General features: G+C 41.6%; 1 protein-coding gene across 2 annotated transcripts in view; it reads left to right on the top strand.

Moving 5' to 3' along the window:
• The window catches only part of Spt5 (Transcription elongation factor subunit Spt5), a 188,025-nt gene that overhangs the window by 33,199 nt on the left and 140,015 nt on the right, over positions 1–14,811 (top strand). For both annotated transcript variants that reach the window (XM_076199318.1, XM_076199317.1), the window contains exons 6-8: positions 5,425–5,562; positions 5,810–6,044; positions 6,700–6,790. In XM_076199318.1, the coding sequence (XP_076055433.1) occupies positions 5,425–5,562; positions 5,810–6,044; positions 6,700–6,790 (464 nt within the window). The remainder of the gene's footprint in view (positions 1–5,424; positions 5,563–5,809; positions 6,045–6,699; positions 6,791–14,811) is intronic.

The raw sequence follows: 14,811 nt of genomic DNA on the forward strand, positions 1-14,811 counted from the left end.
TACAAGGGGAGAAAGTGACAGCAGATTGGAAGTGAGTATTAACCCCTTCCATACGGTGCCGCACACGTAGGCGTCATGGGGAGCGAGTGTATTCGCGAGGCTGCCATATCGGCGTCTTGATTATATTTATTGTAGTCGCCCCTCCATATTGACATTCTTTCTAATTCTTTTGTAATCGCATTTTCTATGGTTATCAAAATTCACGGGGGAAGAGAGAACGATCGATATAAGCGGTGACTATATTTTATGATGCGAGTATTATTATGACACGTCGTACGGCTGGCATTGGCTGCTGCCACCGAGATCTAAGTCCATGACGCCTACGTGTGCGGCACCGTATGGAAGGGGTTAAGGGAGAGAGAGTGGAGGAAATGGATAGTTTTATATACTTGGGCACGAATGTGGCAGGAAAGAGAGGAGTTGGGGTGAAAGTAGAATGTAGATTGAGAGAAGTGAGTAAATACCTGGGGGATTAAAAAGTGTTATGAGAAATGGACATTTGGGAATGGATGCTAAGAGGAAATTGTATGAAGGAGTGATTATGCCGACAGCACTGTATGAGACAGAAACATGAACATAAGAGAGGAAGAGAGAAGGAGTATTAATGTGTTTGAAATGAAATGCCTGAGAAGTATGATAGGGGTTACTAGGCTGGATAGAGTGAGAAATGAGGAGAACAGGAGTGGAAAGGTAGTTGGGAGATAGGGTTGATGAAAGAGTATTAGGATGGTTGGGACACATGGAAAGAATGAGTGAAGAAGGATTAGTAAAAGAGGTGTGGAAAGAATGAACATGAGGGGTCGACCTAGGATGAGATGGATGGAGTGGGTAAAAGGGGCATTGGAAAAGAGGGGAATGTCTGTTAAGGAAAGACAGAAGATAAGGGTGAATGGAGAATTGTTGTGTATGGATGATGCTGTGATGCATGAGGGGGAGTGGGTGGGGGATGGGGGTGAGGGAGTATGTATGAGAAATAAATTGACACAGCCCAAAGGGATTTCTCCCCATCTTCTCCTTTTCTGCATGAGGGAATGGAGAGGGGGTCACTGATTTAATGAAGCGGCCTTGCTATGGAAGTGCTGTTTCTTCAGACACTTCTTCTGACCCAGGGCAGTGGACAAGATGCAGGGATGACTCATCATCCAGGAGGTGCCAAGAGGGAGGGGAGTGGAGTATGTAGGGGATGGAATGGGTGGGAGTGGTTTCTATGCCATTGTTTTTTGGCTACCTCCCATGTAAGTGGGAAAAAGCCTTTGGTATATGTATATGTTTGTGAACTAAATTTAGACATGAGGAATATTAATGTACATTATTTATTCTGGGGTATTGGCTGCTTGTTATTGTGGCAAAGTAGCATGCAGTTGATAATTTAGGGTCTATATGGGGCACCCCTATGGACCAGAGCCACACATCATTTTGTCTATGATAGAGGAAAACTCTGTTCATAGAGAAATTATGACACTTTTATACTACGACTGTCCCTCTGTTAGCTGTCCCCCAACCCCTTGCTGCTGTCCTGTACCATTTCTCTGAGTATTCATTTTCTGTGGTGGGGGAAAAGAATACTGCCAGCAAGTATTTCCTCTCGGATCGTAAGAGGTGAGAAGAAAGGGACAGGGATTGGGACTAGGCATCCTTCTCCTTGTAGCCCCACAGGGGACATTCCTAAAAGAAAAAGTAGAGGCATAAGAGGGTCTGGGAGTTTTCCGACCAGCACCCTAAGGTTTGGGTCTTTTAATGTGCGTGGATGTGGTACAGATGAGAGTAAAAGGGAAGAGATAGGTAGTATGTTTGTGAGAAGAAAGATGGATGTGTTGGCTTTGAGTGAAACTAAGTTGAGAGGGAAGGGCGAGTGTAAGTTTGGGAGTGTAAGTGGGAGGTCATCAGGAGTGAAGAGAGGGTGAGGGAGGGAAGGGGTGGCTATTTTAGTAAGTAAAGAGATAGGTTAACGTGTAGTGGAGTGGAAGGAGGTTTCCTCAAGGATAATGTGGATGAAGGTAAAACTGGGAAAGGAGATGTGGGTCTTTGTAAGTGTATATGGGCCTGGCAGTGAGAAGAGTGTAGAAGAAAGGGAGGCTTTTTGGATAGATTTAAATGAGTGCATAGAGGTTTTAGGGAGAAATGTCAATGTAATAGTACTGGGAGACTTTAATGCTAGGGTAGGAAATGGTCAAATTGATAGAGTGGTTGGGAAATGTGGAGTTCCAGGAAAGAATCGTAGTGGAGAGTTGATGGTTGAAATGTGTCTAGAAAGAGAGTTGATGATAGCAAATACAGTGTTTTGGAAGAAAGTCAAGCATAAGTACACATGGGAGAGGGTGGTAGATAGAGCATTAATGGATTATGTAGTGGTAAATAGGAGTATGATAGGAAGAGTTAAGGATGTACATGTGCTAAGGGGAGAGGGTGGGGGAATATCAGATAATTTTTTGGTGGAAGGTAAATTGAGAGTGGAGGATAGATGGAGAAAGAGGAAAGGGACAAAAGGTAGGGTGGTGCTTAGAGTGAACTCTTTAAATAAAAAAGAAAAGGAGTACAAGAAGAAGCTGAAGGAGGAATGGGAGGGAGTGAAGGATAGAGTAGAGCTAGGTGTGGAGGAGGAGTGGGGATGGTTCAAGGAGTGAGTCACAAAGTGTGCAAGGATGGTGTGTGGAACAAGAAGGACAGGAGGAAATAGAAGGAAGCGTAGTGAATGGTGGGATGAGGAAATAAAGAAGGTTGTAGAAGAGAAGAAGCAAGCTTTCACAGATTGGTTTCAAAATAGGACGAGGGAGTCATATGAGAGGACGGAAGACAGAGGTGAGTGGAGAATGGTTGTATATGGATGATGTTGTGACTGCATGAGGAGGAATGGGCGGGGGGGTGGGGGGTGGGGTAGTATGTGTGAGTAAATTTTGACGCAGCCCGAAGGGATTTCTCCCCGTCCTCTCCTTATATGCAAAGGGGGACGGAGAGGGGGGGTCGCCGATTAAATGAAGCGGCCTTGCTGTGGATGTACTGTGTCTTGCAACACTGCTTCTGACCCAGGGCGGTGGGCAGGGTGCAGGGATGACCCGTCATCCAGGAGGTGCTCAGATGAGAGAAAGGGTGGGAGGGGTGTGGAGTGTATTTAGGGATGAAATGGGTGGGAGTGTTTTTATGCCTTTCCCTTTTTGGCTACCTCCCTTGGAAGGGGGAAAAAGCCTTGGTATATGTATGTATGTATGTACAAAGAAAAGAAAAGAGAAGTAAAGCTAAAGGTAAAGGAGGCAAAGAGCAGAGCAGATGTGAAGTGGGGTAAGAGTATGACAGAAAATTTTGAAAGTAATAAAAAGATGTTTTGGAAAGAAATTAAGAGAGGAAGAGGAGGCGAATCAAGTACAGAAGAAAAGGTAAAAGGTGCAGATGGAGAGATGATAATGGAAGAGAAGGCAGTAAGGGGAAGATGGGCAGAATATTTTAGGGAGGGAAAGATAGCTGCAGTGGGAAATACTACGAAAATGACCGTGATGAGTGAGGAAAATGGAGGAGAAATAAGGGAGGATGAAGTGAAGGCAGTTGTTAAGATGATGAAAGCAGGTAAGGCACCTGGTCAGGATGGATGCCATGCAGAATGTCTAAAAAAAGGAGGTACAGTGATGGTGGACTGGCTGGTGAGGTTATTTAATGTTTGCTGGAGAGAGGGTAGAGTGCCAGAGGACTGGAGGAGTGCCTGTATAGTTTCACTTTACAAGGGAAAAGGGGACAAGTGTGAATGTAGTAGTTTCAGAGGGATTAACTTGTTAAGTGTAGTTGGGGAGGATCTTGATTGAGAGGATTAGGAGAGGAAGAGAGGGAGTAATTGGTGAGGAACAGTGTGGATTTAGGATGGGTAGAGGTTGTGTAGATCAGATTTTTGTGATAAGACAGATATGTGAGAAAGCTATAGGAAAGGGGAAGGATGTTTTTTGGGCTTTTATGGATCTGGTAAAGGCTTACGATAAGGTAGACAGAAAGGCACTGTGGGAGGTTATGCAGATATACGGGATAGGAGGAAAGCTTCTAGGAGCTGTCAAGAGTTTTTATGAGAGTAGTAGAGCTTGTGTCAGAATTAGAAATGGAGAGAGTGAGTGGTTCAAGGTAAAGGTGGGACTTCGTCAAGGATGCGTTGTTTCCCTGGCTGTTCAACTTATTCATGGATGGGGTAGTGCAAGAGGTAAATGCAAGGGTAGTGGGTCAGGGATTGGAGATGGTTAAAGAAGATGGAGAAAAGTGGGAGGTGGGCCAGCTGTTGTTTGCAGACGACACTGCGCTTGTGGCAGGATCGGAGGAGGGATTGAGAAAGTTGGTGACAGAGTTTGGGAGAGTATGTGATAGAAGAAAGCTAAAGATAAATGTGGGTAAAAGTAAGGTGATGAGATGTACAAGGGGTGAAAGTGGCAGCAGACTGGAAGTGAGCATTAAGGGAGAGCGACTGGAGGAAGTGGATAGTTTTAGATACTTGGGTGCAAATGTGGCAGGAAAAGGTGGAGTGAAGGTGGAGGTAGAATGTAGATTGAGAGAAGTGAGTAAATGCCTTGGTGGATTAAAGAGTGTAATGAGGAATAGACATTTTGGGAATGGATGCTAAGAGGAGACTGTATGAAGGAGTGATTGTGCCAACAGCACTGTATGGGGCAGAAACATGGAACATAAGAGAGGAAGAGAGAAGGAGTTTGAATGTGTTTGAGATGAGGTGTCTGAGAAGTATGATGGGGGTTACTAGGCTAGATAGAGTGAGAAATGAGGAGGTGAGGAGGAGAACAGGGGTGAAAAGGGAGTTGGGAGATGGGGTTGATGAAAGATTATTAGGATGGTTTTGAAACATGGAAAGAGTGAGTGAAGAAAGACAAGTAAAAGAGGTATGGAAGGCAGATGTGGAGGGAATGAACATGAGTGGACGTCCTAGGATGAGGTGGATGGATGGGGTGAAGGGGGCTTTGGGGAAGAGGGGAATGTCTTTTGAGGAAGGACAGGAGAGGACAGAAGACGGGTGAATGGAGAATGGTTGTATATGGATGATGTTGTGATGCATGAGGTGGAATGGGTTGTGGGATGGGGGGTGAGGTAGTATGTGTGAGCAAAATTTGACGCAGCCCGAAGGGATTTCTCCCCGTCTTCTCCTTTTATGGAGAGGTGGGGTTGCCGATTTAATGAAGCGGTCTTGCTGTGGATGTGCTGTGTCTTGCAACACTGCTTCTGACCCAGGGCAGTGGACAGGGTGCAGGGATGACCCGTCATCCAGGAGGTGCTAAGATAAGAGGGAGGGTGGAGGGATGTGGAGTGTATTCAGGGATGGAATGGGTGGGAATGATTTTATGCCTTTTCCTTTTTGGCTACGTCCCTTGTAAGGGGAAAAAAAAGCCCTGGTATATGTATGTATGTATTTATTCTGTCATTAATATATGTGTTGTTGTTTTTTTCCAGAAATGAAAGGGAAGAAGAGATTGAAGAATATTATCGACAAAAGTATGCTGAAGAATCTTCTGCTGCTATGCGCTTTGGTGAAGGAGGAGAAGAAATTGGTGACGAAATTACTCAGCAGACTTTGTTGCCTGGTGTGAAGTGAGTAGATGTTGCTTATGTTAGTTCCTACTTCTTGGGTATGTTAGGCATAGTTGAAGCATGGAGTGCATTTTGTTATTGATTGTAATTTTTCATCAAGTGTGAGTAGTAGCTTGTTTTGCAACATGGGAACCTATCAGGTGTATTTTTATCCCCAGGGATCTTAACATGTGGATGCTTATTTTTATGTGTAAATAGTATTTTATTTTTATATGGAATTTTGTAAACTTTTTTATACAATCTACAGAGATCCTAACTTGTGGATGATGAAGTGCCGCATAGGTGAGGAGAAGATGACAGCCTTGCAGCTCATGAGGAAATACATAGCCTACCAACGCACTGAAGAACCTTTGCAGATTAAGTCTGTTGTAGCTCCTGAGGGTGTCAAAGGCTACATCTACATCGAAGCTTTCAAACAAACACATGTCAAGCATTGTATGGAGGGTGTGTCGAACCTACGTGTTGGCATGTGGCAACAGACAGTGAGTAGGACTCAGTTTGTAATGGTTTGGGTGTGGGGCTCATGAAGAATAAAGTTAGATCGGGTGAGTAGAGTGGCATAGAATGGTGCACAGGACATCTGTTTTAATAACTTAGAATTACAAAGGGGCCGCTTCTCTTACGAGGTGTCCCCTCTTCCCATCTCTTTATGCAAAAAATAGATGGAATTGTATAGTTCCTGTAGAAGAATAGGTAGCAGTCATTATCAAACTCAGAATACTCCCCAACTCACTAATTAGTTTGTTGTTGAAGATTTTCGTCATTATAGAGTATGAATTTTAACTGAAATTCATGAGCGGATGAGAGGATTGGGTCACCATGTAATGAAGTGGTATGAGTAAACAGCTTCAACTGTTGGTCCCAGATTTGGAGTTGCTGTGTCTTGTTTAATTCTTCTAACCTAAGCAGTGGGCAGAGTACAGGCATGACCCTTCATCCACAAGGGGCTACGATAAAAAGATCAATAAATGGGTGTGGGGTGGGTGAAGAGTGGGTGCATGTCTTGCTGGCCACTCCCACTGGTGAAAGGGTCTTTTGTTATATGTATGTATGTGTGTGTGTGTACATATGAATGTATGTATGTATGTATGAATTTATCCTGTCTCATACACATATTCATGAATTGAACATTTTCAGATGGTTCCCATTAGTCAAATGACAGATGTTCTAAGGGTTGTCAAGGCTGTTCCTACACTTAAGAGGGGAGCCTGGGTTCGACTGAAGCGAGGTTAGTATTTGTGTTAAGGAAATAAATTGTGAAAATATGTGTCCATTTGTTTTTAACAAGATACCACACAAAAGATTTGTATGGAAGTTGGAAGACATAGGGCTTAACCTCTTTAATACGAGTCAAATATTCATACCCACATTAGCTGCCTGACGTATGATGATGCTTCACAATACATGCATTATAAAGTATAAAGTTACAGCCATTATACTCATTCTCTTTCATCCAGAATGTTTGTAACCACTGAAAAAGTGATCAACCCTGTTCACAGAATAAGAGGGTCCCTCAGCTGTGACTACAAAATAAATATAATCAAGAAGGTGATATACTCACTTGCGCCTCATAATGCCTATGTAGGCATCATTATATTCAAAGGGTTAAAGTGAACATACTGGAATGGATGAAGGATTTCTGCTATGATAGAAATATGTAAACAGTAAGAACTGAAATGCTTGATAGGAAAGGGGTGACCTTTTGGGTACCACAGGCTTTGGTATTGGCAACAAGATAAACAAATTTAAGACAAAGTTTGATGAGTGGAGGCAAAGAGATGGGAACCCATGGGCACAGCTCCAACCTCATATTATACTACAACTAGATAAATACATGCACACAGACATTACATACATATACCAATGGCTTTTTCTCCCTTACAAGGGAGGTAGCCAAAGGCATAAATCCACTGCCACCTATTTCATCCCCACATACTCCACTCCCATTCACCACACCTCCCTCCCTCTTTTCTTGGCTCCTCCTGGGTAACAGGTCATCCCTCCATCTCACCCACTGCCCTGGGTCAGAAACAATATAACAAAACACAGTATATCCACAGCACGGCCACTTCATTTAATCAGCGACCTTCCCCCCTCCATCACCTCATGCACAAAAAGAGATGGGGCTTCTCCCTTCCTTCCTCAACAGACATTCCCCCTCTTTCCCAATGCCCCTTTTACCCCATTCATCCATCTCATCCTTGGTTGCCCCCTCATGTTCACTCCTTCCACCTCTGCCTTCCACCCCCTTTTTACTAATCTTTATTCACATAATTTTGTCTGTGATAGAGGAAATCTCTGTTCATAGAGAAATGATGCTTTATTATACTGCAGCCGTCCCCTCCACCCCATGTTACTGCTGTGTACCATTTCTCTGAATATTCATTTCCTTTTTTTGCCTAACCCTGTGGTGTGGGAAAAAATACTGCCATCAAGCCTTCCCACTTGAGTTGTACAAGGCAACAAAAAATGGGACAGGGATAGGAAAAGGCATCCTTCTCCCTGTAGCCCAAAGGGGACATTCCTAAAAAAAAGTAAAGGCATAAGAGGGTCTAGGAGTTTTCCAACCAGTACCCTAAGGTTTGGGTCTTTTAATGTGCATGAATGTGGTACAGATGAGAGTAAAATGGAAGAGATAGGCAGTATCTTTGTGATATGGATGTGTTGGCATTGAGTGAAACTAAGTTGAGAGGGAGGGGCGAGTGTGAGTTAAGGAGTGTAGTTGGGATGTTCTTAGGAGTGAAGAGAGGACAAGGGAGAGAAAGGTTGGCTATACTAGTAAGTGAAGAGATAGGTAAGTGTGTAGTGGAGTGGAAGGTTTCTTCAAGATTAGTATGGATGAAGGTGAAACTAGGGAGAGGTGGGTTTTTGTAAGTGCATATGGTCCTGATAGTGAGAAGAGTGTAGAGGAAAGGGAGGCTTTTTGGGTGGCTTTAAATGAGTGCATAGAGGGATTAGAGAGAAATGTCAATGTAATGGTATTGGGAGACCTTAATGCTAGGGTAGGAAATGAACCAATAGACAGAGTGGTTGGAATTCCAAGAAAAAATTGTAGTGGAGAGTTGATGGTGGAGGTGTGTCTCAAAAGAGAGTTGATGATAGTGAATATAGTGTTTAGGAAGAAAGTCAAGCATAAGTATACAAGGGAGAGGGTGGTGGATGAAAGGGTGGTAGAGCATTAATGAACTATATAGTGGTAACCAGGAGTATAGTAGGAAGAGTTAAGGATGTACATATTCTAAGGGGAGACAGTGGGGGAATATCAGGTCATTTTTGGTGGAAGGTAAATTGAGAGTGGAGGATAGATGGAGAAAGAGGAAAAGGACAGAAGGTAGAGATGTACTTAGAGTGAACTGCTTAACCTCTTCCCTCCTGGGCACATCGCACATCTGGCAGCATTAGCTGCCCGACGTGCGATGTCTCGAAATAATAATCACATTATAAAAAATAAAGTCAGTGCTAAATTGTCCGTTCTCTTTCACCCGTGCATTTTGATAACCATAGAAAACTGATGAAGCCAGTTTAGAGAGAATGAAAATTACGTAGGTACAACTACAATAAATATAATCAAGATGGCGACTTCGGCATCAGCGAGTACCTACTTGCTCCTCATGCCGCCTATGTAGGCGGCACCGTATGGAAGTGGTTAACCCCTTCCATACGGTGACGCCTATGTAGGCGTCATGAGGAGCAAGTGGGTATGCGAGGATGCCGATGTTGGCGTCTTGATTATATTTTTTGTAGTCATACCTGTGTGACCCCCATACTCTGTAAACTGACTTCATCATATTTTCTATGGTTATCAAAATTCACGGGTGAAAGAGAGAATGATCGATACAGCGGTGACTATTTTTTATAATGGGAGTATTATGACGCAACATCATACGTCTGTCAGCTAATGCTGCCCGCGAGATTTTGGCCCGGAGTGAAGTGTTTAATTGAGAAAGAAAAGGAGTACAAGAAGAAACTGAGAGAGGAGTGGGAGGGAGTGAAGGATAGAGTAGAACCAGGAATGGAGGAGGAATGGGGATGTTTCAAGGAGGGAGTCACAAGGTGTGCAAAGATGGTGTGTGGAAGAAGGAGGATGGGAGGAAATAGAAGGAAGGGTAGTAAGTGGTGGGATGATGAAGCAAAGAAGGTAGAACAGAAGAAGCAAGCATTCACAGATTGGTTACGAATTAGGATGAGGGATACAAAGAAAAAAGAAGAGAAGTAAAGCATAAGATAAATGAGGCAGATGTGAAATGGGGTAAGAGTATGACAGAAAATTTTGAAATTAATATAAAAATGACCTGTCATCCACAAGGTGCCAAGATAAGAGGGAGGGAAGAGGGTGGAAAAGAGTGGATTATGTTAGGGATAGAATGGGTGGGAGTGGTTTTTATGCCTTTGTTTTTTGGCTACCTCCCTTATAAGGGGGGAAAACCTTTGGTATATATATATATATATGTGTGTGTAAAAAAAAATCGGAAAGAAATTAGGAGGAGAAATCAAATCAAGTAGAGAAGAAAAGGTAAAATGTGCAGATGGAGAGATGATAAAGGAAGAGAAGGCAGTAAGAGGAAGGTAGGCAGAGTATTTTAAGGAGTTGCTGAATGTGAATGAGGACAGGGAGGGAAAGGTAGTTGCAGTGGGAAGCGCTAAGAAAATGACAGTGATGAAAAAGGAAAATGGAAGAGAAATAATGAAAGATGAGATGAAGGCAGTTAAGATGATGATAACAGGTAAGGCACCTTGGTTGGATGGATGCCATGCAGAATGTCTTAAAAAGGAGGTGTGGTGAGGGTGATTGGCTGGTGAGGTTATTTAATGTTAGTTTAACCCATACAGCGTCAGCAGCATGCATTGTGTGCCACAATTGTTTTATGAATTGAGCGTCAGTGGCATATGTTGTCTGCCACAATTTAAAAGATTTGCCAAAAATAGGCATTACGTCGAGGGTCAGATCTGTGGTAATGACCAAGTAACCCTATCCATTGACTTTAAAAGGCACCTAATTTTTTTTATTTATTGACAAAACTAGCAACCCAGGCAGTAATTTTTCGGGGGTAACTTGGGGTATAAAATTGGCCCGTAGGATGTATTTTAGGTGATCCTAGTGTACGAAATGAAGTATGAGGAGGTGAAGTTGTACTTTGACAGTTAGGCAGGTGCTATTTAGTATGTATTCAGACGTATAAAACTAGCAATTTCCCTCTGCCAATTTTCGTAATGAGTAACACAAAATGTGGACGGGCAATAATGGTGTGATGGATGCTTACTAAAACATTTACCAAAACAATAAGAAACACCACAATCACCTATCCTCCATGAAATTATATGGAAAAAAAAAAAATACAGGTAGTCGTCGACTTACGACTTGTGCGACTTACGACTGATCGACTTTACGACCACGAGATGGTGCAATAATATCAAACATTAATAGAGTAATAGAATTGCAATGTTATGGCTGGCAGTGCAATACTATTACTAGCACGCCGCGAGACGCGAGTACGATAGTTTTGGCAGGCTGCCGGCAGCGTCAGCATCCCAGCCAACTAAATATTCTTTCATTTTGTTTGTTTGAAGGAAAAGGTTTCCTAATTTTGCATTGCATTTTGTATTTTTATATGTTTTGCAATTAATAAGATATAACAAACTTTTTATGCCTAGGCTAGTTTGTTGTTGATAACAATATGTTAGGTACAGTACGTAAACGAAAAGAATATGTTTTGAAATAAAAAAAAAATCCTAATTTTGCCTTACATTTTGTATTTTTATGTTTTGCAATTAATAAAATGTAACAGTATTTTTCATGCCTAGTCTGTTGTCGATGACAAAATGTTCGGTACAGCATTTTGTATTTTTGTTTTGTGATATAAAATGTAACAGTAAACTTTGATTATGCCTAGTCTGTTGTCGATAACAATATTTTCGGTACAGTACGTAAACGAAAAGAATGTGTTTTGAATTTTTCCCCCCTAATTGTGCTTTACAATGATTTTAATGTAACCAACAAAAAGTATTTGTAGGTCAAAGATGACAGGACTTTATTTAGTATGCGTAGGCCTAGGCTACGTTTCCTAACGAAAATGATAAAAAAATTAATGAATATTAAACAACGTAGCTCAAAGATAATAAGATTCTATTCAGTATGCATACGTTTCCTAAAGAAAGTCTGATGGTAAAATAATAAAAATGTTAACAAATACAGTATTGAATATCATAGGTCAAAGATGATAGGATTTTATTCAATATGCTTAGGCCCAGGCTATGTTTCCCAGAGAAAATCAGATGAAATTATAAAAAGGTTAAAAATACTATACAACATAGTTCAAAGATGCTAAGATTCTTTCAGTATGCTAAATATAATATACAATATATATATATATATATATATATATATATATATGTATATATATATATATATATATATATATATATATATATATATATATATATATATATATATATATATATATATATACTGTATATATATATAGACCGACTTGCGTCCAGTTCGACTTATGACCTGTCTGTCAGAACCGAACTCGGTCGCAAGTCGACGTCTACCTGTAGTTTACCACATAACAAGGTGATAAATATTTGCCAAAAAATCCACAAAAACTATTATATGCACATTTTCCGAAAGTGTCAGACTATTATGGGTGACTGTACATTGACTTGAAACATCATGTCAAATTTCTTCACTCTCTGAAATTCTAATAAAACTTCCCCAAAAAAATAAGACCTTGTTCAACCTGCGTGAGGAGCAAAAGAAAGTCTACAGATGTTCTATCAAACTTTTGCACGCATATCTTAAAAAAATTGACCCAGTTTCTCCACTTCTAGACTAAGGTGAATCATAATAAGGAAGATTTGTTGGTTTTGCACAATTTTTAGTTGATTTAAGCATTAAAAAAAAACTTCTTTGGCGCTGACGCTGGAGGGGGGAGTATACAATATTTGCCTGGTGACATACGGGTTAAGAGAGAATAGAGTGCCAGAGGACTGCAGCAGTGTAGTAGTTTCAGAGGGATCATTTTGTTAAGTGTAGTTGGGAAGGCTTATGGAAGGATCTTGATTGAGAGGATTATGAGAGGAACAGAGGGAGTAACTGGTATTTACTTAGTTGTATTAAACAGGAAGGGAGCTATGCTTGTGGTGACCCAACTTCGTATCTTTCAGCATCAAGTTATTTCTTAAAAACTTGAATAGTGTTTGCACACAATGTTTCTTTGTCATATTTGTTCCAGGTATTTATCACTTTAAGAGTGATAAATACCTGGAACAAATTAGAGTGAACTTTTTAAATGAAAAGGAGAAGGAGTACAAGAAGAAGCTGAAGGAGGAGTGGGAGGGAGTGAAGGATAGAGTAGAGCTAGGTGTGGAGGAGGAATGGGGATGGTTCAAGGAGGGAGTCACAAAGTGTGCAAAGATGGTGTGTGGAACAAGAAGGACAGGAGGAAATAGAAGGAAGGGTAGTGAATGGTGGGATGAGGAAACAAAGAAGGTTGTAGAAGAGAAGAAGCGAGCTTTCACAGTTTGGTTACAAAATAGGACGAGAGAGTCACATGAGAGGTACAAAGAAAAGAAAAGAGAAGTAAAGCAAAAGGTAAAGGAGGCAAAGAGGAGAGCAGATGTGAAGTGGGGTAAGAGTATGACAGAAAATTTTGAAAGTAATAAAAAGATGTTTTGGAAAGAAATTAAGAGAGGAAGAGGAGGCGAATCAAGTAGAGAAGAAAAGGTAAAAGGTGCAGATGGAGAGATGATAATGGAAGAGAAGGCAGTAAGGGGAAGATGGGCAGAATATTTTAGGGAGTTGCTAAATGTGAAGGAGAATAGGGAGGGAAAGATAGCTGCAGTGGGAAATGCTAAGAAAATGACCGTGATGAGTGAGGAAAATGGAGGAGAAATAAGGGTGAAGTGAAGAAAATTTTGAAAGTTATAAAACGATGTTTTGGAAAGAAATTAAGAGAGGAAGAGGAGGTGAATCAAGTAGAGGAGAAAAGGTAAAAGGTGCAGATGGAGAGATGATAATGGAAGAGAAGGCAGTAAGGGGAAGATGGGCGGAATATTTTAGGGAGTTGCTAAATGTGAAGGAGAATAGGGAGGGAAAGATAGCTGCAGTGGGAAATGCTAAGAAAATGACCGTGATGAGTGAGGAAAATGGAGGAGAAATAAGGAAGGATGAAGTGAAGGCAGTTGTTAAGATGATGAAAGCAGATAAGGCACCTGGTCTGGATGGATGCCATGCACAATGTCTAAAAAAAGGAGGTACAGTGATGGTGGACTGACTGGTGAGGTTATTTAATGTTTGCTGGAGAGAGGGTAGAGTGCCGGAGGACTGGAGGAGTGCCTGTATAGTTCCACTTTACAAGGGAAAAGGGGACAAGTGTGAATGTAGTAGTTTCAGAGGGATTAGCTTGTTAAGTGTAGTTGGGAAGGCTTATGGGAGGATCTTGACTGAGAGGATTAGGAGAGGAAGAGAGGGAGTAATTGGTGAGGAACAGTGTGGATTTAGGACGGGTAGAGGTTGTTTAGATCAGATCACAGATATGTGAGAAAGCTATAGGAAAGGGGAATGATGTTTTTTGGGCCTTTATGGACCTGGAAAAGGCTTACAACAGGGTAGACAGAAAGGCACTGTGGGAGGTTTTGCGGATATACGGGATAGGAGGAAAGCTTCTAGGAGCTGTCAAGAGTTTTTATGAGAGTAATAGAGCTTGTGTTAGAATTAGAAATGGAGAGAGTGAGTGGTTCGAGGTAAAGGTGGGACTTCGTCAAGGATGTGTCATGTCGCCCTGGCTGTTCAACTTATACATGGATGAGGTTGTGCGAGAGGTAAATGCAAGGGTAGTGGGTCAGGAATTAGAGATGGTTAAAGAAAATGGAGAAAAGTGGGAGGTGAGCCAGCTGTTGTTTGCTGACGACACTGCGCTTGTGGCAGGATCGGAGGAGGGACTGAGGAAGTTGGTGACAGAGTTTGGGAGAGTATGTGATAGAAGAAAGCTGAAGATAAATGTGGGTAAAAGTAAGGTGATGAGATGTACAAGGGGTGAAAGTGGCAGTAGTCTGGAAATGAGCATTAAGGGAGAACTGGAGGAAGTGGATAGTTTTAGATACTTGGGTGCAAATGTGGCAGGAAAAGGTTGAGTGAAGGTGTAGGTAGACTGTAGATTGAGAGAAGCGAATAAATGCCTTGGTGGATTAAAAAGTGTAATGAGGAATAGACATTTGGGAATGGATGCTAAGAGGAGACTATATGAA

The sequence above is a fragment of the Oratosquilla oratoria genome, chromosome 16, assembly GCF_046742065.1.
Source record: "Oratosquilla oratoria isolate Oo_2021 chromosome 16, ASM4674206v1, whole genome shotgun sequence".
Classification (NCBI taxonomy): domain Eukaryota; kingdom Metazoa; phylum Arthropoda; class Malacostraca; order Stomatopoda; family Squillidae; genus Oratosquilla; species Oratosquilla oratoria.